Genomic DNA, 23415 nt, shown 5'->3' on the forward strand with positions numbered 1-23415 from the left:
CCTATGAGTAGGGCCTGGTGCATGCAGTGTGCCATCCTTGAGGAGAGCCCCCGTCTGCGGGGCCTGGATGGAAGAACGGAGCCCCATACCCTTGGCCACAACGGCCTGGAATCTAGTCTCTGCAACACGTAGCTGGAGTTGAAGGGTAAGAAATGCTGTGCCTCCTGGAAAGACACTGCAGCCATCAGTTGGGAGGTTGGGGAGGGAGCCGTGTCCTCATCTACACTGGCCTGGACCGGAGTTCCTGTCACGCTGAATGGGGAGGGGGAGGGAGAGGGGCTGGCTGTGGTTCAGATACCACAGACTTGCACTGTGTTTATTTTTAATAGATTTTCTTGAATAAATGTTTTTTTATAAGATAATTTCCAGAGACTTTAAATGGTTGGGTTTAAAAAATTATTTTCCCAATTTATACTCATCAGTGAAATAAGTATAAATTTGGAAAATAATTTTTTCTGATGAGCAGAAAATAATTCACTAATAATTCACTAATAATTTCACTGATGAGCAGGTCCATAGAATTCCTCATGCTACCTGTGTGGAAGTGACACTCTTTGGAAAGGCTTTTGCTAAATTCAATTTTATTAAGACATTAATTCCTAAAGTATTGTCTAAATAGCTACAAATACAGTGTGGTAAAGAGAGAGGGTGAGGGAGATTGCTTTAAGGTTTACAATAGGTAAATACAATAGATAAATACAATAGGTATTCTTCATTATAGAATACCTTCAAATAATACTGTATCACTTCAGGTAAAATATATGAATCTTATAACAGGTGGAGACAAGGGTGAGAAATAACAGTAAACAGAATATAGCCTGACAAAGTGTAAGTTATGACTGAAATTTGGAGGAGAAGGGAGAAAAGCCAAGGTAGATGTGATAATTGATTGTTGCACAGATAACAGGTGAGACACCAGAGAGTAAAAGCTAAATGAGTTTTTCTCACTTATTCCTAATGAAGAACATAAAAAGTACAAATATAAAAGTAACCAGTGAAACAAGATACAAGCTTTCCTAAATATAAACAATAATTTTAGAAAGAAGTTGATATATCACATAAAGAAACATGGCAAATATAACAGGCACAATAATTAAAACAATAAGAAGGCATTAAGACCATACATATCAATCATATCAATAAATGTTTAATGGGCTTAACAGCTATTAAAAATAAGTAAAATTTCTATGCAAATATGTGAGATGATTTCAAGGATATAGCATTAAGAAAAAATAGCAAAGTGCAAAAGAATATATTCATTTTGTGTAAGGAAAAATGAAAGATAAGAAAACATACACACACCTGCTTAGTTTCACAAAAAGATACAAAGAAAAAATAAACACCAGAAACTAGTAAAATGGATTGTGCACAAGAATGAAGTCAGGTGGGAAGGATAATGGAGAAAATGACACCTCTTTTTTATTTTTTTGACTTCTGTAATCATATTAATGTTCTAAATACTAACAAACAAAAAACAGAACAGCATGGATGGGGAGAGAGGAAAACTAAAACTAAACACAAACATAAACCGGTGAATCCAACTGTGTTTCATAAGAATAACAACCACAATTAAAGGGGGACGGGATTAATTTGAGCAATATTTGAACACAATACTTTGACTATATACCCACCCTCAGTCTAAAAAATAATAAATAAATACTGAACACTTTCAAGTAGGTTTTATTTTCATAGTGACTTATAGGCACAGCAGTTCTGAAACTATTTTACATGATTTGGGATTGCTAACATTGGAAACCAGGGTTCTCACTGCAAAAGGAAGACATAAATATTAATTTTTTCTTTAAATATAGGGAAAGCAAGGAAGAACATTGTGGGGTTGTATTGGAATTGGCTGTATCAGCACAAAGTCATGTGTGTGTTTATACATACATGCATGTATATATTTATGCATACACATATGTATATAAATTTTCTCATGCTTGAATATATGTGCATGCATATGTGTGTATGTGTTTCTGTGTATTTCATCTCATAGTCCACTGGAGAAGCCTAGAAGCCACAATGGTCAATAGCAATGAGTACATCTAGCATTCAGAGTTTGGTTTCTAAATACCATTTCCTATTAAAAGGACCAGAGCGCCTTAGAGAAATGCTTGGGTATAGGGCTCAGGAAGGAACACAAAGTAAGTATGGAATGTCTTATTGTACCAAAAAGAGAGGAAAGGTTAAGATAAATAACAGGGCATGTGAAAAAGGCGGAAGAGTCAGCTTGAAGGACTTCCACTGTTCAAAGCTATTAGAATGTGAACACTGAAGAAATAAGATCAGGCATGGTTTGTAAATCTAGTGGAGGAGCCGAAATTGATGAAAAACAGTGTTTTTGTTCTCAAAATATCTTCCCACACATCACTTACTATTTATCTTTTCATAATTATTAATAATAACTATACAGTGGGTTGGAGAAGCTAATGGCAACCCACTCCATAATTTTTGCCTGAAAAATCCCATGGGCGGAGGAGCCTGGTGGGCTGCAGTCCATGGGGTTGCTAAGAGTCGGACACGACTGAGCGACTTCACTTTCACTTTTCACTTTCATGCATTGGAGAAGGAACACTCCAGTGTTCTTGCCTGGAGAATCCCAGGGACGGGGGAGCCTGGTGAGCTGCCGTCTATGGGGTTGCACAGAGTCGGACACGACTGAAGTGACTTAGCAGCAGCAGCAGCATACAGTGGGTAATTGGACAACACCATAAGTAAGTGACCAAAATTAGTATCATTGAGAAAAGAAAAATGGTATCATGTGTCTTCAGGTGTGGTGCCCTGAGAAGGACACAACATCCCTGGTTTAGTATCACTGTATCTACATAATGTATTTATCCACGATTACCCTAAAATCTAAACAAACTGAACATTTCTTTTGAAAGGACAACATTTTCAGAATGGAGGAGAAAACCCTACTGTATGTTTATAAGAGACATCATAAATGTAGGAATACAGAAAGTTTCCAAGAAGAAGGGTGGAAACATATATATATACCATGCAAAGAGAAATGGGGTAACTCTACTAACATCAGACAAAGTAAGCTAAGCCAATAAGCACCATTTAGAAATTAAGTGGGGGAATCTCATAATATTGAAGGGATTCATCTACCAGGAAGGCACAGCAATTCTAAATCTTTTAAAATTAATTTGTCTTGGGTTGTGCTGGCTCTTTGTTGCTGTGTGTGTGTTTTCTCTCATGGTGAGCAGGGGCGACTCTGGTTGTGGTGTTCCGGCTTCTCACTACAGCGGCCTCTCTTGTTGGGGAGCACAGGTTCTGGGTGCGCGGGCTTCAGCAGTTGCTGCACGTGGACTCAGCAGTTGTGGCACGTGGGCTTAGCTCCCCCCATAGCATGTAGAATCTTCCCAGGCCAGGAATCGAACCCATGTTCCCTGAATTGACAGGTGGATTCTTAACCACTGGACCACCAGGGGAGTCTGCAATTCTAAATCTTAATGCATCCAGTAGCATAGCTGTAAGACATGTAAACCGAATTAACAGGAGTAAACTGAGGAACAGGCGAGCCCGTAAACACAGTGGGTTATGGGTTCTACCACCTTTCTCAACAACTGACAAGAAGAAACAAAGAAATAAGCAATTCTATATATTGAATATCTAAATAACAAAATTAAATTTGGCCTAACAATAAATAGTAGAGCACTGTATTCAATCAATAATGACAGATATCCTTTTAAAGTGTATATATGTGTGTGTGTGTGTGTGTATAGTAACCTTTTTTTTTTTTTTTACTGTTGACTGCTTGGATATTTTTGAGTGGAATTCTCATATTCATACATTCTTTTTGGAACGTAGATGAATCAGTTTCTTCAATAGGTCATAAGAAGGGAAGGTTAGCTTGCCAGAAGCCATGCTCTTGTTCCCTTTCTCTCCCTAAGAGGAACTGACTGACTATAGCTCAGTGAGTATTTGGCCACTTTGATCTTAATTGCAGAATCCAATGCAATAAACCCCTACAACACACTCACTCTCGGTGTCCATTCAGAGTTTGAAGATGAAAAATAAATAGTCCCTCTCAGGAAGTTCGCAGCACAGTCAGAAGGGTAGAAACTTACATAACTAACCAGTCCCTGGTGCTGGGAAAGACTGAGGGCAGGAGGAGAACTTAGTGACTCAACACCAATAGGATGACAAGTACCATGTTAACTGTGTAGAAATGTCTTATGAAATTAAGAACATCAAGAAGAGATGTCTTAAGAAAGCCAGACTCCTGAGAGTTCTTTGCCTGTACTATCATTTCATCAGGGATCAGTTGGTTATAAGAAACAGACACAGTAGCTCAAGTCAAAGAAGTAATTTACTGGAAAGTGAGTTAACAGGTACTTCCTGGAACCCAAGAACAATGCATGAGGCCAGCCTCAGGGGGACTATGATTAGGCACTGATCAGCCACAACCTGCTATTTCTCCCCCTGTCTCGCCAGGCAGCCACATGGCTTCCTAGGCCCGCTTTTTCTGTCTGCTTCACTCTTTCTTTGCAGGATGGCTTTGTCTAGTTTGGTGTGCACATAACTGCTCCAGTCTTGTGGTTTTACAACTCAAAAAGCCAGTGAAGACTGACTGGGGTCCTGAGGTCATAGTTCCAATTACACTTATGTTAAGATAACCCATTTAGTAAGTCAGCTGTGGGGAGGATTCAGGAATGTGCTCTTTTTTGTGTTAAACAGAGGCGGAGAGGGCAATGGCAACCCACTCCAGTACTCTTGCCTGGGAAATCCCATGGACGGAGGAGCTTGGTAGGCTACAGTCCATGGGGTCGCGAAGAGTCGGACACGACTGAGCAACTTCGCTTTTCACTTTCATGTACTGAAGAAGGAAATGGCAACCCGCTCCATATTCTTGCCTGGAGAATCCCAGGAATGGGAGCCTGGTGGGCTGCCGTCTATGGGGTCACACAGAGTCGGACACGGCTGACGTGACTTAGCAGCAGTAGCAGCAGCAGAGGAGGGCAAACTCTCTGGGAAGCACATGTGGGCAGTGCGGGTAATACTCGCTATAGATGGGCAGACCCATCAGTTTCTCAGACTTCTCTCTACATGGTTAATTATCACAGTTGTGGCACTGGAAACAAATGTTAATTATTGTTTTCATAGTATCTATGGGGGAAATGTCAAGTTGAATCTGTGGGTAGATAAAAGTTACATACATGATATCTGCAACAATTTTAGAGGAGATTAATAGTGCTCATAATGGGTTCCATGAAGGATGGGATTACTGATAAAATGGTACACGCTGGGAATTCCCTGGTGCTCCAGTGGTTAGGACTTTGCGCTCTCACTGCCGAGGGCCTGGGTTCAGTCTCTGGTCAGGGAACTAAAATCCCACAAGCCACATTCGGTGCAACCACAAAACACCAAAAAAATGATACAAGCAAAGTATCGAGCATTGTGCCAGACCTACAACAGGAACTTGAAAATGTGTTTTCCTCTTGTACTGAACATGCATTCCCAGCAGCTTCCCTCTCAAGAATGCTCTGGTTTTCCTAGTCATGTGAATTACATGTGATTGGTTTCACAATGAACTCCAGAGGGAGACACACTGATTGGCCTAAGTTGTCAATATAACCCATTCCCATGGTCTCAGCAGCTGGTTCTAAGACAGACACATGAACAAGATCAGGTCATAAAAACTCCATTCTTGGACCTCTGAGCTTATCTGAATCTGGATCATGCCAGCATATAGATCTTGAGAGCAGCTGACAGCAAGTCTAGAAACAGGAAGAGTTCTCTGAGAATGGAGGTAATACATTAGCACTAAATTGCACTCATTTCACATGCTGGTAAGGTTATGCTCAAAATCCTTCAAGCTAGACTTCAGCAGTATGTGAGCTGAGCAATTCTAGATATACAAGTTGGGTTTAGAAAAGGCAGACGAACCAGAGATCAAATTGCCAACATTCATTGGATCATAGAGAAAGCAAGAGAATTCCAGAAAAACATCTGCTTTATTGACTACATGAAAGCCTTTGACTGTGTGAGTCACAACAAACTGTGAAACATTCTTAAAGAGGTGTAAGTACCAGACCACCTTACCTGTCTCCTGAGAAACCTGTATACAGGTCAAGAAGCAACAGTTAGAATCTTACCTGGAACAATGGATTGGTTCCAGATTGAGAAAGGAGTATGACAAGGCTCAATACTGTCACTCTGTTTATTTAACTTCTATGCAGAGTATATCATGCAAAAGCCAGGCTAGATGAATCACAAGCTGAGATCAAGATTGCAAGAGAACTATCAACAACCTCAGCTATGCAGATGACACGACTGAATAGCAGAAAGTGAAGAGGAACTGAAGAACCTCTTGATGAAGGTCAAAGAGGAGACTGAAAAAGCTGGCTTAAAACTTAACATTGAAAAAACTAAGATCATGGCATCCAGTCCCATCACTTCATGCCAAATAGAAGAGGAAAAGTGGAAGCAGTGACAGATTTTATTTTCTTGGGTTTCAAAATCACTATGGACACATGACTGCAGCCATGAAATTAAAAGACACTGGCTCCTTGGAAGGAAAGCTATGTCAAACCTAGGCAGCGTATTAAAAACCAGAGACATCACTTTACCAACAAAGGGCCATGTGGTCAAAGCTACAGTTTTTGCAGCAGTCATATACAGATGTGAGAGTTGCACCATAAAGAAGACTAAGTGCCAAAGAATTGATGCTTTCAAACTGTGGTGCTGGAGAAGATTCTTGAGAGCCCTTTGAATAGCAAGAAGATCAAACCAGTCAGTCCTAAATCGGCCCTAAATATTCACTGGAAGGACTAATGCTGAAGCTGAAGCTCCAATCCTTTGGTCACCTGATGCAAAAAGCCAACTCATTGGAAAAGACCATGATACTGGAAAAGATTGAAGGTAAAAGGGGAAGAGGGCAGCAGAGGATGAGATGGTTAGATAGTATCACCGACTCAATGAACATGAATTTGAGCAAACTGTGGGAGATAGTGAAGGACAGGGAAGCCTGGCATGCTGCAGTCCATGGGGTCACAAAGAGTCAGATACAACTTAGCAACTGAAAACAAAACTGAAGCAGAGCAGTAAAGTAGACAAGAGAGGCATGTTTTCTGACACACCATTGATTAAGCATCATGAACTTAACTGGTCAATTCATAACTCTTTATTCCTGCTTCTGCAAAAGGGCTATTGCGTCCCCACTACGTCAGGTCAGGATAGGTGAGATTGAGGTGCAGTAACAAACAACCCTAAATCAAGGTGACTTAAAACAACCAAGGTTTATTTCTTACCTTACATGTCGAATGTAACTTGGCAGGAAGGTCTGTTCCACACCATCCTTTTTCAGGACCTAGGCTGACGGAGCAGCGGCCACTGCCTGGGAGAGAGCTCCTGAGAATTTTGCGCTGGAGGGTAAATGCTCTGACCCAGCAGTGACACATCTCATTGGCCAGAATTGGTCACAAGGCTGCATCCAACCAAAAGGTGGGCAGGGAGAGGGGAGAACCAGATTACTGAACACCAATAAGGACTACAATGCCAGTCTTCTCCATTTCAAAAGCTACTACCATCATATACCCAGTTTTCCAAGTAAAAAAAAAAATTTAGGTGTTTCCTTTGATTTTACCCTTATTCTCAATGTATAATCCACCTACAATGTATAATCCAGCTCCTATTTAACCCTACTTCTCTTCCTTCTCCATCACTACCATTCTGTTCCCCAAGCCACACACTTTTACTTGGAGTACTGAAATACCCCTCTAATCTTACCCTCTGCCCACTCAAGTCTGATTTCCACACAGCATCTGTGGTAAGCTGGGTAATACCCTCCTCCCCCAATTTCTACTTCCTAACCTCCAGAATCTGTGAATATGTCCTGTTACTTGGCAAAATGGTCTTTGCAGGCCACAAACCTTGATGGTTATAAACCCTGAGACGGGGAGATTATCCTATAACTTCCGGTGGGTCCAATCTAAGGCCACAAGCCCTTAAAAGAACACTTGGACTTTGCTGGTGGTCCAGGGGTTAACAATTCACTTGCCAATGCAAGGGACGAGGGTCCAGGAAGATTCTACGTGCTGTGGGGCAACTAAGCCCAAGCGCCACAACTACTGAGCCCATGCTCTAGAGCCTGTGCTCTGCAACAAGAGAAGCCACCTCAAGAATAAGCCTGTGCACCCCAATTAGAGAGCAGTCCCTTTTCGCCACAACTAGAGAAAGCCCATGTGCAGCAATGAAGACCCAGCGCATACTCAAACAGAAATACAATTGTAAAAAGTGGAAAACTTGTCCCAGCTGAAATCAGAAAGATGCAGTAGACAGAAGGTAGAAGTGACAAGTGATGCAGCAGAGAGGGGCTCCTACACCTTGTTGCTGGTCCTGAGATGTAGGGGACTTGAGAAAGGATCACAGAGAGAGAGATCACCAGGAGCTAAGGGTGCTCCCCAGCTGAGAGCCAGCAGAGAAATGAGCACCTTAGTTCCACGTGTGCTTGGAACTGAATTCTGCCAACAACCAGAATGAGGCTGGAAATGGACTCATCCCCAGAACCCTCAGAATGGAGCCTCAATTTCTTGGGAGAGTTTGAGCGGGACAAACAGCTGAGCTATGCAGACTTCCAACTACAAAACTGAGGTAATGCTTTAAGCATAGAAGTTCTTGGTAATTTGATACAGCAGCAACAGAAAGTGAATACAGCATCCACGGATACCTTTCTTGAAACAGAAATTAATGTCACTACTCTGCTCAAAATCCTCCATTATTTTCCTATCATATTGGAGTAAAATTCATCCTCTTTCCTGTGGCATCCATGGTCTGAGGGCTGCAAGCTTCCACCATCCACTTCCTTCCCTATGCTCTCATTTCTGACCCTTAGTGGACCCAGACTCCTCCCACCTACTTGCCTCCTTCCTGTGGGTCAAATCCTAGCCTACGTGCCATCTCCTCCAACAAGTCTTTCTGAGCACTTAATACCAAGTAACCCCCTAATTGGGCTTCTTAGGTGGCACAGTGGTAAAGTATCTGCCTGCCAGTGCAGGAGACGAGGGTTTGACCCCTGGGTCTGGAAGATCCCCTGGAGAAGGAAAATGACAACCCACTCCAGTATTTTTGCCTGAAAAATCCCATGGACCGAGGAGCCTGGTGGGCTACAGTCCATGGGGTCGCAAAGAGTTGGACACGACTGAGCAACTGAGCACTGTAACCCCCTAATTACACTGTCACAACACCTTATTTTCTCTCTAAACATTTAGCATTTTCTTATTTTTTTTCTTATCATGTGTATCCTCCACTAAAATATAAGTTCAGTGAAACCATGGACCTTGTCTGTCTTGTACACTAATGTGTTCCGAGTGCCTACGGGTCTCAATAAATATTGAGTCCATTTAGTCACTGGGACATTGCTAATGCTAAGTCACTTCAGTCGTGTTCGACTCTGTGCGACACCATAGATGGCAGCCCACCAGGCTCCGCCGTCCCTGGGATTCTCCAGGCAAGAATACTGGAGTGGGTTGCCATTTCCTTCTCCAATGCATGAAAGAGAAAAGTGAAAGTGAAGTCGCTCAGTCGTGTCCGACTCTTAGCAACCCCATGGACTGCAGCCTTACCAGGCTCCTCTGTCCATGGATTTTCCAGGCAAGAGTACTGGAGTGGGGTGCCATTTTCTTCTCCGCACTGGGACATTAGACTAAGTCTTATCTAAAGGCCTAATGTGCTAATAAATTCCTTTTATGGTTTGAGCCCGTTTGAGTTAGGTTTTCTGTAACTCTCAACATGAAACTTCCTAACTGGCACATCTTTTGTTTTCCCTTAGAGGAGTTTTGTTTTTTTTTTTGATTAGAGGTTAATTGCTTTAAAATGTTGTGTTGGTTTCTGCTGTACGTGAATCAGCCAAAAGTATACATATGTCCCTTCCCTAGTGAGCCTCCCTCCCCCTCACCTGTCTCACTCCTCTAGGTCATTACAGAGCACAGACTGAGTTCCCTGTGTTTATACAGCAACTGCTTACTAGCTATCTATTTTACACATGGTATATATATATATATTTCAATATTTACTTTCTCAATTCGTCCCACCCTCTCCTTCTCCCACCATGTCCGCGAGTCCATTCTCTACATCTGTGTCTCTCTTCCTGCCCTACAAATAGGTTCATCAGTATCATTTTTCTAGATTCCATACATATGTGTTAATATATGATATGTTTTTCTCTTTCTGACTTACTTCACTATGTACAACATGCTCTAGGTTCATCCACCTCAGTTCAACTGACTCAAATTTGTTCCTTTTCATGGCTGAGTAATATTCCTTTGTATATATGTACAACTTCAGCTGTGTCTAAAGCATATCCTTATAACCGTTTCACTCAGTATAACAGGGTATTTCTATTCATGTTCATATTATAGGACCTTCCCTATCCTTAGGCTTCACCTTGTCAGAGAGTAGGTCCTCAGTAAGTTCTCATGGAAGGAATCACTGAGCTGAATGATGGTACAGGGAAGGTTGTATTCATAATGTTTATAACCCAACAGGCTCTTACAGACAATCAGATTTCCTATTAAACAAGCAAAAAATACCACCCAAAAAGCCAGAGCAAAATAGCTGTACAGCAGGCTCTCCAATAATGGTTTTGTCCGTTTCTGTCATACTATTAATTATCAATAATCCCCACATACTTTCCTGGCCAGACAGAGAATCAAGCATGAGATCAGGCATTGCTTAAAAAAAAAAAAGCATTAAGAGTGAATTCTGAATGAGCGCAAGTTATGTAAATAATCTTAATAGCAATGATAAAAAGATAATTGTTCACAGGTGTCATTTCCTGGGGAAGGGAGAAATCCACCATTTCTTGCAAGAGAAAATGCTAATAGTTACATTAAATTTATGAGCTTTCATTATCACTCTGCTGTTCTAATTACTATGGTAATTCCTGAAGTCATGTTCTTTTACTCTTTTCCCTCTCTTAGGTAGATTCAGACACAATCAAACACTTTTACTTTCTTTATGAATATGTGCATTTTGGCAGGGCTTTGACGTTTATCTTCAATAATGATGATGTTGCTTCCAAAAACATGCAAATAATTAGCTTCTCAATCTTTGTCTCTGGCTCCTTTTCCTCTCATATATATATATACTTAGCTAGCCACAGACACAAAAATACCTCTCTTTGTGATGTAAACACGTAACTCAGAAAATACTGAGAAGTTAGTTTCCCTACAAGCTGTATGTCCATAAAGGTTTTTGTTTTGTTTTTTAAAGATTTTTTTTTTTAAACAGCAATATCGCAAGAGTAGTTCACAAAATTATCAAGGGTTCTTCTGGTTGAGTCACATAACTTTGTTCTTCATACTCTTCTTGAATTCTAATTTTGATGACAATGACGATGGTGATAATATCCTGTAGCTTCCACCTGCTGTACTCACCTTGTACAAAGTATTAGACCTATTGCTTTAAATGTTATCATCTCATTTAATCCATCCAGTGACCCCATAGGTAGATGATTAAACCTCTATATACAAAAAAGGAAGCTGAAGCTAAGAGTATATGTAGCTTGTGCAAAGTCATCTAGCCCCATTCTCTTCCTTCTCCCTGTGGGGCTTTAGTTATAGGAAAAGTAAAATGTTTTAGCATATACATCTCATGCTCTTTCCTTTTTCACTTTTTTTCTCCTTTATGTTTTAGTCTGAATATTTTCTTCTAACCTATCATCTAGTTGATTAAGTCTCTCTTTAGCTGTATCTAATTTTTTATTTAACCCTTCACTGAAGACTTATTATTTTTCAATTCTAGTATTTCCATTTTGTTCTTTTTTTTAGTTTTCACTTCACCTAAATTTTCCATCTTGTCATTTACTTTCTTGAATATAATAAGCACTTATTTTTGAAAGTTTAAATGGGTTTCCCAGGTGGTGCTAATGGTAAAGAATCCACTTGCCAATGCAGGAGACATAATGAGCCGTGGGTTCAACCCCTGAACCCACTCTAGTATTCTTGCCTGGAGAATCCCATGGACAGGGGAGCATGGTGCGTTACAGTCCATGGGGCTGCAGAGTCAGACACGACTGACGCAACGTAGCATAGCATATGGTTTAGACGCTAACGTTGGGCTTTTGTGGTGGCTCAGTGGTTAGGAATTCACCTGCCAATGCAGGGGACAGGGGTTTGGTCTCAGGTCTGGGAAAATCCCACATGCCCCAGGACAACTAAGCCTGTGTGAGACAACTACTGAAGCCCCAGCACCTAGTACCTGTGCACAGCAACAAGAGAAGCCACCGCAATGAGAAGCCCACGCACTGCAATGACCATCCACTGCAACTAGAGAGAAAAGCCTGTGCACAGCAACGAAGGCCCAGTGCAGCCAAAATAAATGAATAAATGAATAAAAATACAAAGATGGTACTCTGGTCAGTTGCTGCCAGATAGTCAGTATTGGCCAGACTCTAGTTTTCTTTTTAACTTGTAATTCTGCCTGTGGTAGGCAGAATTCTAAGATTGCCCCTAAGATTCCTACCCCATGGTGATCACGCTCTCTATAATCCCTCTCCCAAGTACCGGAGGGTCCTGTAATGATGATGATCTGATTACATCACAGTCTATGGTAGTGGTGAAGGAAATTTGTTGATGTAATTCAGGCCCCAAGTCAGTTGGTTTTGAGTTAATAAAAAAATGGAGATTATTCCAAGGGGGTGGGAGTGGGAGTGGGTGGGTGATGGAGTCTCACTTACTCAAGTAAAAGGCCTTAAAAGAATCTTTCCTGAAGAGAGATGCATTCCTGCTGGTCTTAAAGAGGCAAAAAACCATGTTATGAAATGCTTATGGAGAGGCATGGGCTCCAGGAGCTAATGGGCTCAGTCCTACAATCACAAGTAACTGAATTCTGCCACCACTTCTATGAGCTTTGAAGAGGATCCTGAACTCCAGATGAGCAAGCTGCCTGGCTGACATCTTGACTGAAGTCTTGTGAGACCCAGCTAAGCTGTGCTTGGACTCCTGCCCCATGGAAACGTTGAGATAACAAATGTATGTTGTTTTAAGCTGCAAAGTTTGTGGTCACTTGTTATGTAGCATTAGAAAACAAATATACTATCTGTGTTGAATTCTAGTGAACTATTTGAACAAGTTTCCTAGGAGAAATGTGGGAGATTTCCTTATTTTTCTATGGCCCAAATTAAATTTGGAGTCATCCTTTCTTTAAAACTTGCAATTTGGCTGTGTATCCTTCTTGCCCAGGTGTCCTTTACAACCTTTGGGCCTCTTTCCAGATTCTTCTATGGTTCTTGTCTATTCAAGTTTTCATCTTCTTCTTTGGGTTCATTTTGACAATTTCTGTTTTGTTAGGAAATCACCCAATTCTGGTAGGGTTTCCCAATTTATTTTTTGCTACAAAGTTGTATACATTATTTCATATATATTTTTGGTCACTTCTGATTCTGTGATTGTCTTCTTTTGCTCTTTTTCTTAATCAGGTTTACCAGGTGTTGTTTTCATTAGTCTTTTAAAAAAATATCCAGCATTTTGGGGGTGGGCCATTTGTTTATTCTATTGTTTTCCTATATAACTGGTTTCAGTTCTTACCTTTTTATCTTCCTAGCTTCCTGGTTAAATTTGTTAGTTTTTTAATAATATTACTTGGGTAAGTTAATGTTTTTTTAATTTAATTTTTATTTTTGGCTGCGCTGGGTCTTCGTTGCTTTCTCTAACTGTGGCAAGTGGGGGCTACTCTTCACTGCGGTGCTCAGGGTTCTCCTTGCAGTGGTGTCTCTTGTTGGGTAGCAATTTGGATATAAACCCTGTATGTATAATCTCTCCTGTAAATATTTCAGTATATATTCTAGAAGATAAGGATCTAACAAAATAACAATGTCCATATCATCCCTAAAATGTATAATTCTTTAATATCATCATCATTGTTCAAAAGGGTCTACTCTAGTAGAGTTGGGAGGACAAGCACAGAGCCAAGTTCAAGCTGCCATCTTCCCAGAGTCCTCCCTGCTGTAAGGGCATGGCTTTCAAATTGACTATGAATTCACAGAAACACGTTTGACATTGCATTCCAATGCACAGATATTGACATGTATAACTGAAACAAACATTTCACAAAACAATACTTATAGTTACCATATTGGCTGTCTGCTCTCTCCCTTCCCTTTTCCTCTCTCTCCTCGTCCTTCCTCCTTCCTGTCTCTCTTTCTCAACTACTAAATGTTGGCTGCAACCTACTAAGCTGATTTCACATTACACTATATTTCACATTACACTATAGCTCTGTTATCTGCACTTCAAAGAACAATCCTATAAAGCAAATATCTAAGTATTAACTGAAAAGGGGTACCTCCTTGGCAGCCCAGTGGTTAAAACTCTGTGATTCTATGGCAGGTGGCATGGGATTGATCCCTGATCAGGGAACTAACATCCCACATGCTTCGTGGTATGGCCAAATACAAATAACGAAATAGTTTAAAGATTAACTGAAAAGGTTTGAGATGAGTTTCAGATACCTCTTCTGAAAGGAGGGGCAGAGAACTAGCATTTTATCTGCTCTGTGCCTAGTGTCACTTGTCAGACCGCTACATGTTCATTCACATCCTGAATCTCTCGCTTATCTGTACTGTTCGCAATTCTTAATTTGCTAGACCGTTCTAGCAACATGGACTTAATTGTAAGTATACTGAAACTGTCTATGTATAGAGTCAGTATGAAATATCTGAGATCCCACCACCATTTTCCTCTGTTAGGAAGTATACCTGTCTCCCTGACCATTTTTGCTTGGAATTTCAATATCTGCTTTGAACGATAGTCAGGCACATTTCTTATCTATACACTTAGCAAAAATGTGAACCACTGGCATTTTCCTGAGGTACTAAAGACTGAGAATTTGATCAAGAAGTAGAAACAATTCCAAAGGTCAAAACAATAGCATTTATCTCTCTGAAGATAAATTCTGCTGATAGCAGCCTTCTCTTTAGAAACCTTAACTATAACCTTGAGGTTCAAGTGAAGCAAATAAGCAGCTAGCAAACCAAATTTTGTGAAAAAATGAACCCCTTCAACATTAGCAAGCACAATTAAGACCTTGCCACATCCATCTTATGTGATGATACTCTATTTAGCACATATTTAATACACTTCAGTAAGCCAGTTCCTTGTTTTTTGACCTTCAAAGAACTGAGAGACACTCATTTTGTGTAACTTAAAAGAGCTTTATTCAGTACATAATCTTCATACAGTTCAACAAATTATAAAAGCTCTTTGTAAGATTTTACCCATAGGATATTAAGTACAGAAAATGAATTGCCACAAGAAAGTAAGCCTCTCTCTCATTTTCAAAGCTTTTTCCCATGAACAAACAAGCACTCTCTTTTATGCCAAAAGGTTGTTGTATATAACGCACTTAGGAGCATACTGGCCAAGTTATATAATCTGAGAACATTTTGTCTTCCTATTAATTCCAAGGTTTAAACGAAAATTTAAAAATGGAATATTTCTGTGTTACTTTAGGTTAAGTTTTGGCCAAAGATGAGCTAAAATTGTTACAAGGTTCATGTGGAATAAGAATAAACATTTTTAGTTAGTTTTAAAGATGCAGGCCAGATGAAACATTGGTCTGCAGTATCTACATATGCCCTTGAAATCACCAGCCTCAACCAAACACATACAAAGACACGCACACTCACATAAACATATTTGTCTAGTTGATCTCGGTGAGGTCAAGAAAATCACCTTTAAGTGGACAACAAATGACGCAGATAACACCTAACTGTGGTCCTGGCTAATATATCTGAAATGAATTCCTACTTTTAAGTCTATAATAAAGTGACCGGAACCTTTCAACTGTAGTAGATCAGTCACTGTGATCAGCATCAGCAGCTAGTCATTTAATGAAGATAAGTAGGTCAAAGCAGGGAATCGTAACTTCACATGTATAATTTGTATATTCATTTGCTCATCTTTTGATGTAAAGCTGAGACGTTTCCTTTGCATAAGGGCCCAATGACTGTGAGAATCCCAGGGACGGGGGAGCCTGGTGGGCTGATGTCTATGGGGTCACACAGAGTTGGACACGACTGAAGTGACTTAGCAGTAGCAGCCAATGACTGTGGTTTTATTCTTGAATAAATCATACCAATAACATGCTTTGGGTACATTTTAATATCTTCTGATCAGTCTAGATTTTTTTAAAGGTGAAATGAGGACTAAAATAAATAAATCTGTGAAGCAATCTAAGCTCATAAATTTTCTTGAATTTTAAGTACTCCCAATATTTTATAATTTTCCCAAACACAATTAATTTAAAAGCAGTTTTTACTAGTGGTAACGTTTATCAAATATGATCAAAGCATTCTAGCTAACTTTCACAGAAATAATCCTTTTGTTTTAGATCGAAATGTCCTGGATTTATGTTCAATCGTGTATTTACAACAGGAAGTAGAGCATGCACAGACAAGCAGAGAACTCCAAGGAGGGAGCTGAGGCCTGTGAGAACAGAGCAGCGGGGAGCAGCCCCCCGTGGCGCTGGGTGGCAGTCAGCTTACATGACGTTGGAAACCATGAAGGGATCTGGTGAGTTGTGTACGTAAAGGATAATAAGAGCACTTACTGTACTTAGAGTTTCTTTTGAATGCTAACTCTGAAGCAAAATCTAGTGGTATTTCTATGCATAAAATACAGCCGTAATTTGAGGTCATTATCAAATATTAGCACAGCCACGGAGATCCGTGTGGAAGGGACCCTGGGCTACAGGTCACTTGCTCTGGCTCGGCAGAGAGCCAGGAGTCTGCCGCATTCCTCTCTTTCCTCCTGTGTACTCCAAGGAGAGGGTCATAAAAGAGAAAACTGAGGAGCACTAAAATATTTAACATGATTCACTGAGAGATTTGGTCATCAGGAAATAAAAACGTCTACTATACATGGTCACAGTGTTTTGGAAAGAGTGTATGTATGGATTCTGTCTTGCAAGATTTCTTGGCACTTTATATTTTTCACTAAAGACTGAACACTAAGTGTTTTGGCAACAGATGGCACCTAAACCACGAAAAAAAGATTACTGTGTGCCATCAACGCAGTGATGATAAGCATAAAAATTTAAGTACGTGTGTCTAGTATACTGAAACTCCAAATACCCAAATGTGTAGATTATAATAATACATATAGAAATATTTAAAATAAATCAAAATATTTCTGAGAAGGTAATAGGGGGTTTTAAAAACGTAACTAGATAGTCTAACATACTGTACCTTACATGTGCTTGGTTTCAACTAGAGTAAGGCACTCACTGAAGAACGGACTGACCCATGCTGTCAGCTACAATAGGCATGCATCATTACAGAATCAAAGTTTTAGTACTGATTAAAATGTTTCATTATTGTATTATCCTAAACTGCCGTGGTCTCCAACCCTATTAAGGGATATAAGACATAATTCAGGAGTTTCAGTTGCATAATTTAATAACCCAGCTACTGGCAATTTTTTATTTAAATAAGTTGTGATAAAAGCCAAGTGTCCTTGAGTCCAACATGACAGTGTAAAATTTCTTTCTGAATATTGCTTAATAAGTAGTAGGTGAATAAAAAATCATTTGGACATATGATCCATCCATCTTCATGCCTACAGCGATTTACTTTAATACGATTGTGAGGAGAAACATTTAAATCATTTCCAACATGAGAGATGAAAGTTAATCTCATTAGCCATCTTGATTTAGTTGAAAACACAATATGCTTTTATCAGCAACTTCTTTACATGTCCCTATCATTAGAAATTAATTATAAAAGCAATTATCAAAAACTTTGAGCAGGTACAAGGTACACATGATCCTCTTCATTGTTGTTTACAAGTAAGCATGACTTAGAGGCACTTGGTTACCTTTGAGTAAGAAAAAGAACAACCTATCAAGGGCCCTTGCAGTAAGATTGGAGACCACAAATCAAACCTAGTATGAAAATGCTTTCTGCCAAAAATATCATAGTTGTAAGTTAGTTAAGATACAACATTTAAAAAATAGTAAGACTTTGCAAGGTTCTAGGCTGTAAAAAATACAAAGGCTAAAAACAAAGAGTTTACAAAATCTTGCAAACCCAGTAAATTTGAATGAGTAAGAAATAAAGAAAAATTTTCTTACTTACAGGATAGGTTAAATAGTATCAACAGGTTTTAAAATAATAACACTAAACAGTGACAAATTTGACTCAGCTACGTAACATTGCTGCTGCTTTAAGGACTTACAGTATGGAATTTGTAACCCTTTTCTGTGTCCAGCATTAAAAGACGCATGCACGTGCTCATGTACACACATGCACACAGACACACACTGCTGAAGTGCTACCCATTACATTGCAGACACAGCACAACGAAAATTTAGATATATACGAAGGCCTAACATGATCTTTCTTTAAATAGTAAAAGCATGACAAATGGAAAACATTATAAAATTTTTAGGTGAAACAGGACAATAAAGAGCTTTTTAAAAAGTCACCAGTTGGTCTTCACTGGTGAAATAATATTAAATAACTTAATTATGCATTTCCTCAATTCAATTCAACTATAGCTGTTTTAAGTCAATTAAAAATTAGAAGTATTTCAAATCCTGAACAGGCTTTGGATTTACAACAGGATATGCAACTGTTCCGGGCTCCCTAGGTGGCGCTAGTGGTAAAGAACCCACCTGCCAATGCAGGAGACATAAGAGATGCAGGTTTAATCACTGGGTTGGTAAGATCCCCTGGAGGAAGGCATGGCAACCCACTTCAGTATTCTTGCCTGGAGAATCCCATGGACAGAAGAGCCTGGTGGGCTACAGTCCATATGGTTGCAAAGAGTCAGACACAACTGAAGTGACTCAGCATGCACACACGCATGCAACTGTTCAGGCTTCCTATAGAACACTTAATTGTTCTACCCAACAACAAACTTCTAGATCACTTTTAGAAAGTGGAAACATTTAGGCTAAAGAACATTCATGAAACAGGACAAAGACTGAAGCTTGTATAAGATACTTTCAAAGATGGTAATGCTTGTGTAAACATTTGTAGACTTAATCATATCACAGCTTTAAGGTTCGGGCTACCTAATTACATATGAAACATCATCTGAGTTTCATTATGATGGAGTTTCACGTATCAAAAATAGAGATTGAATAGAAAGCTCTGTTACTTGTTTCTGGATAGCTTGTAAACGTGGAATGTTTTGTTCTGGAACACTCTAGTGAAGTATGCTGTGTAGCTGGGCAGGTTTTTTTTAATCTCTTCACAGAAGCGAGGGTGGCCTGCAAGTTTCAAATCAGGATCGTTCTCTCCTGGGCCGTCCATCATCTAAAGCCAAAACAAAACCAGATACAATTTGGGAAAAAAAATCGTATTTACAAGCCAAACATAAGTAGGAATAGGGACTGAGTTTCTTTAAGAATGATATGCTAGTGAACTTAAATTGAATGATGTCAATGTCACCTGCGGCTTGGAGATCATCCGGTTCATCCTTTTTCCCTTTGGAAGTGTGACCCGGGGCTGAAGAGGAGAGTTCTGTGTCCAACAGCGCTTGCCTTTAATGGTAAAGCTAGAACTAGAACTTGGATCTCCTTGTCCTGAGGAACACACTACACTGTTCCTCTCACAAAAATCAAATATAAGAGAAGAATTTCTATGACCAGAGAAAGCTTTTCAACTCATTAGATGGCCTTGTTAGAAAAAGTTACAAAAGTTACCCACGAAGCAAAATTTAAATGCAGGTGTTTGGTCTGTACCTTCTCGGAATTCAAGATAGTTATGGACAGTTATTTTCCTTGGGCAAAAATCAAATATTCCTTTTTCTTCCCTCGGCTTTATTGAAGCATAACTGACAAATTATATATATTTAAGGCATATAATTGATGCTTTGTTACACATAAACATGGGGAAATCAGGACCACAATCAGTGGGTCAGGACATCTGTGTTGGTCAGCCTTTATAAGATAAGTAAGTTCTGGTGACCTGAATGCACAGCATGGCGACGAGTGTTAATCCTGTGCTCTACACTTGAAATCTGCTAAAAGTAGATCGTTAAGTGTTCAGAATCTCAAATTCTGTAGTGAAGTTTTTTAAGAGTTAGACTAGATTTATCACCCCCCCCCCATTCTAGAAATATCTATCAGCTTTTATTTTTATTTTATTTTTTATTTTTTTGGTGTCAGCAATCCAATTTATTGATTATGTCCTCAGTGAGGTGGAGGGAGGAAGGGCCACGTCCTCCTACTGCAGACCTTTGATCATCTTGACGGCTTCTGCTCTCTCCTGTCCCTTCAGCCCTGCCTTGGTTTCCCCACTGAGAAGGGAGGGGCTTCTGCTGTCCTATGTGCCTCTATCAGCTTTTAATACAGCCCCAATAATTACAGCAAACACCACTTCTAAAGGGTGAAAATCTTCTGTTTGCTCTATCTGGCACAGCTCCAAAAATATTTTCCCTCAGAAGGGAGAAAAGAGAAGTAGCTTGTTTTCCTGCTCTGGAGCGTAAGCTTGGCCGTAGAAAGCCATCTCTGTGGAAGTGTGTTAGAGGATGGAAAGGGACACCCAATGGGAGAGCAGGGAAGGAAATGAGATTCTGTCGTGGGTGGGGGCGGGGTGGGGGGAGGGCACAGGGGTGGCAGCGATGTGGGCATGGGGCACTGCAGTCATTTTGAACGAGCCAAAATGATGGTTTGGAGAAGCGGTTTTAAAAGGCTGAGGTTTCTTTTTTCACTTCTGAAGCAAGATCGTAAAAAAAAAAAAAAAATTCTACGCAGAGCATGACACAAACCAGGTGAAGACAAAGTTGCTTTATTTGGTGTGAAGCTGGGGATTAGAGCCCCACTCCTATCTCTCCTGCTGTCCAGCTCCCGTGGCAAGTATCTAACATGCCAAGGTAGGAATTCTGCAGAACACAGCAGATGAATGCTTCATCTATCGTGCAATTCTGCAGACACTCAGTCTAAAGGCTGTTACGTTCCTCAGGACTCACCCTGGACCCTCTCCTCCCCGGGAGATGCCCTGTGTGTGCTGGCTGGCATGCTTACGTGTCCATTGGCGACGTCCAGCAGGTCCCGCAGCCGGCAGCCCCGGCGGTGCCTGCGCTCGTAGCAGATGCTGTCTTCCAGGATCACGTAGTCAGTGCCAAACGACCTCAGCAGGGCATGCACTTCCTCTGGGGCCCTCTTTGCATATATCTGATAAACCTTCAAAAGGAGATAAAAAGTGGAATAGGGCAAAATACCAGTTAACCGCTGGGGAAGCTAGTCAAGGACTATCTACGGATGTAACTTCCCCCAGGGGCGAGTCTAATTGCAGCCACCTAGCTCCCTCACCTCTTCCCATGCAGGTCATCTCATTCACCTATAGTCCTGGGGTGTGTGGAACATTTCAAAACAAGAAAATTGTTGGCAAGGGGGAGACTGAGTCATGCTGAATATATTTGGATTTATACACCAAAGAGATCTGGATTGAGAATGTATTACCTTGAGTTATGAATATATTCATTAGCAGATCTTGATTCTAAGACTGCTTCACCAAGGTAAAGAATGAGGCGAAGTGAAAGTCGCTCAGTCCTGTCCGACTCTTTGCGACCCCGTGGACTGCAGCCCGCCAGGCTCCTCTGTCCATGGAATTCTCCAGGCAAGAATACTGGAGTGGGTTGCCATTCCCTTCTCCAAGGTAAATAATGTGATTTAGTAAATAAGGCACGACCTCTCCCTTTGAAAAGGGGACCTTCAGACTAAGGAGTGGAGGAGACTTTGGAGCTGCAGATGCGTGTAAGGAGACCCAGCCTCTGATGATGGCAGTTGGGGAACAGGACCCTCACAGGGTCCCTGGACCCGGGCAGGGGAGCACCCATCCTCTACTGCTGCTCTGCTGCACTCGGCTTGACCGGCAGACCCTCCACTTTCTCTCTCGTCTTTCCTGGAGGGAGAGCAACGTGCAGTGCTCAGGGGCACCAGTAGAAGGTGTCTTCCCAGCCACCGCCAGCTTCACTGAAGTCCTGTCTCCTAGGACTTGGCGGGGTGGGGGCGGGGGGAGGTGGATGGGGTGTGCATGGGGAGGGCGTGGTAATGAAGAGAGCTGCTGCTTCCTGTGCCGCCCACTGATTTCTCATATGTCTCTGACTTAGGAGACTGGGTTCTGACAACCTCGGTCAGCGTGTCTGGATGGACGCTGAAATGGTACAGGGTATCTGTACTGCTAACACTGTTACGTTAATCCTACCTACAGTCCAGCACCAGCCTCAGAGTAAGGCATTTCAGGAATTTGAAGGTCATGACTGAGGAGGGCACTGGGACCTTCAGGACATCAATTTTTAGGGCATAAAACAGCACTGAGGTAGAGACTGGATCTTGGAGAGGATGAAACACAGCACTCCCATCTCTCGAGTCAAAGCGGTGGCCACCTCCTGGCTGAACTCTGCATTTTGGTGAGCCAGGCACCTTCCCCTCTTCCTCGAGCTAACCTGGGGCTATCTGGAACATTTGGGCCAGTGGGAAAATTCCCATTTTAGCTGAAATCAGACTGTTCTCTTTAAAATGGAGGAGTTAGTAAAAATCATTTGCTTTTAGGCTAGTTATTAATAAACCTCATCCCCCCCCAAAAGACTTTTCAACAGACCTTCAGCCACCACCAAGATTATGAAGTGACTGACAAGAAACACTGAAAAGTCTGGAACCCCTGTTGGTAAGGACTAAGACAGGCAGCCTTCTGTAGCACTGACCGGAATGTAAAGTTGGTGTAATTCATACAGACTTAGTAATTCTATCTCAATAAAAATGCCCATACCCTGTGACCCAGCAACTTCACTTCCAAGAATCTGATGCACACTTGTACCTGTGCAGAGTGAATTCTATACAAGTATGTTATTTGAAACACTGTTCATGGAATTGCAGAAGACAGGCAAACAACCTAAATGGTTAAATAAAATTTGCTATTTCCAAGTAACAAAATATTAGGCAGCTTCAAAAATTGCAAGGAAGCTGTTGAAAAACCAATATGGAACAATCTCCAAAATATATTATATGCCCAAAAAAGGAAGATGTAGTAGGTTAGTTCGTTTAAAAAAAAAAAAAAAGGAGGGAAAAGAATATGAATTTACATGTGTATATACATACACATACATTTGTACATACATAAAATTGCTGGTAATGTTATTTGCCTCCTGGGAGAGGAACTGCTAGTTGAAAAACAGTGTTGGGATGGAGACTTTTCTCTATGTTCTCTTTTGCGTGTTCTTAATTTCTTAACTGTGTGCTGCCCCCCTACATACACACACACACTCACACTCACTCACTCACTCACTAGAAATGGCCCATGAACACTGTGACCAGCACGGCTTGCCCCCTTTCCCTCCTCGCTCCAGTTCCAGGCTCCGAGGGCTCCATCCTCAAACATTCTGCCCTAAACATCTCCAGGTGCACTTCTCCTCGGGTACTCTTCTGACCCGCGAGGAACATAAGGCCTAAACGGCACGCCTT

General features: G+C 40.9%; 1 protein-coding gene across 2 annotated transcripts in view; it reads right to left on the reverse strand.

The window, feature by feature from the left end:
* Positions 1-15136: 15136 nt before the first annotated feature.
* Positions 15137-23415, reverse strand: part of DPY19L3 (dpy-19 like C-mannosyltransferase 3) — a 74788-nt gene continuing 66509 nt past the window's right edge. For both annotated transcript variants that reach the window (XM_027516022.1, XM_027516023.1), the window contains 2 exons: positions 20977-21135; positions 15137-19264 (listed from right to left, as the gene is read on the reverse strand). In XM_027516022.1, coding sequence (XP_027371823.1) covers positions 19103-19264; positions 20977-21135 — 321 coding nt within the window. In that variant the 3' untranslated portion in view covers positions 15137-19102. The remainder of the gene's footprint in view (positions 19265-20976; positions 21136-23415) is intronic.

Source organism: Bos indicus x Bos taurus, chromosome 18 (genome assembly GCF_003369695.1).
Source record: "Bos indicus x Bos taurus breed Angus x Brahman F1 hybrid chromosome 18, Bos_hybrid_MaternalHap_v2.0, whole genome shotgun sequence".
In the NCBI taxonomy this organism is placed as follows: Eukaryota; Metazoa; Chordata; class Mammalia; order Artiodactyla; family Bovidae; genus Bos; species Bos indicus x Bos taurus.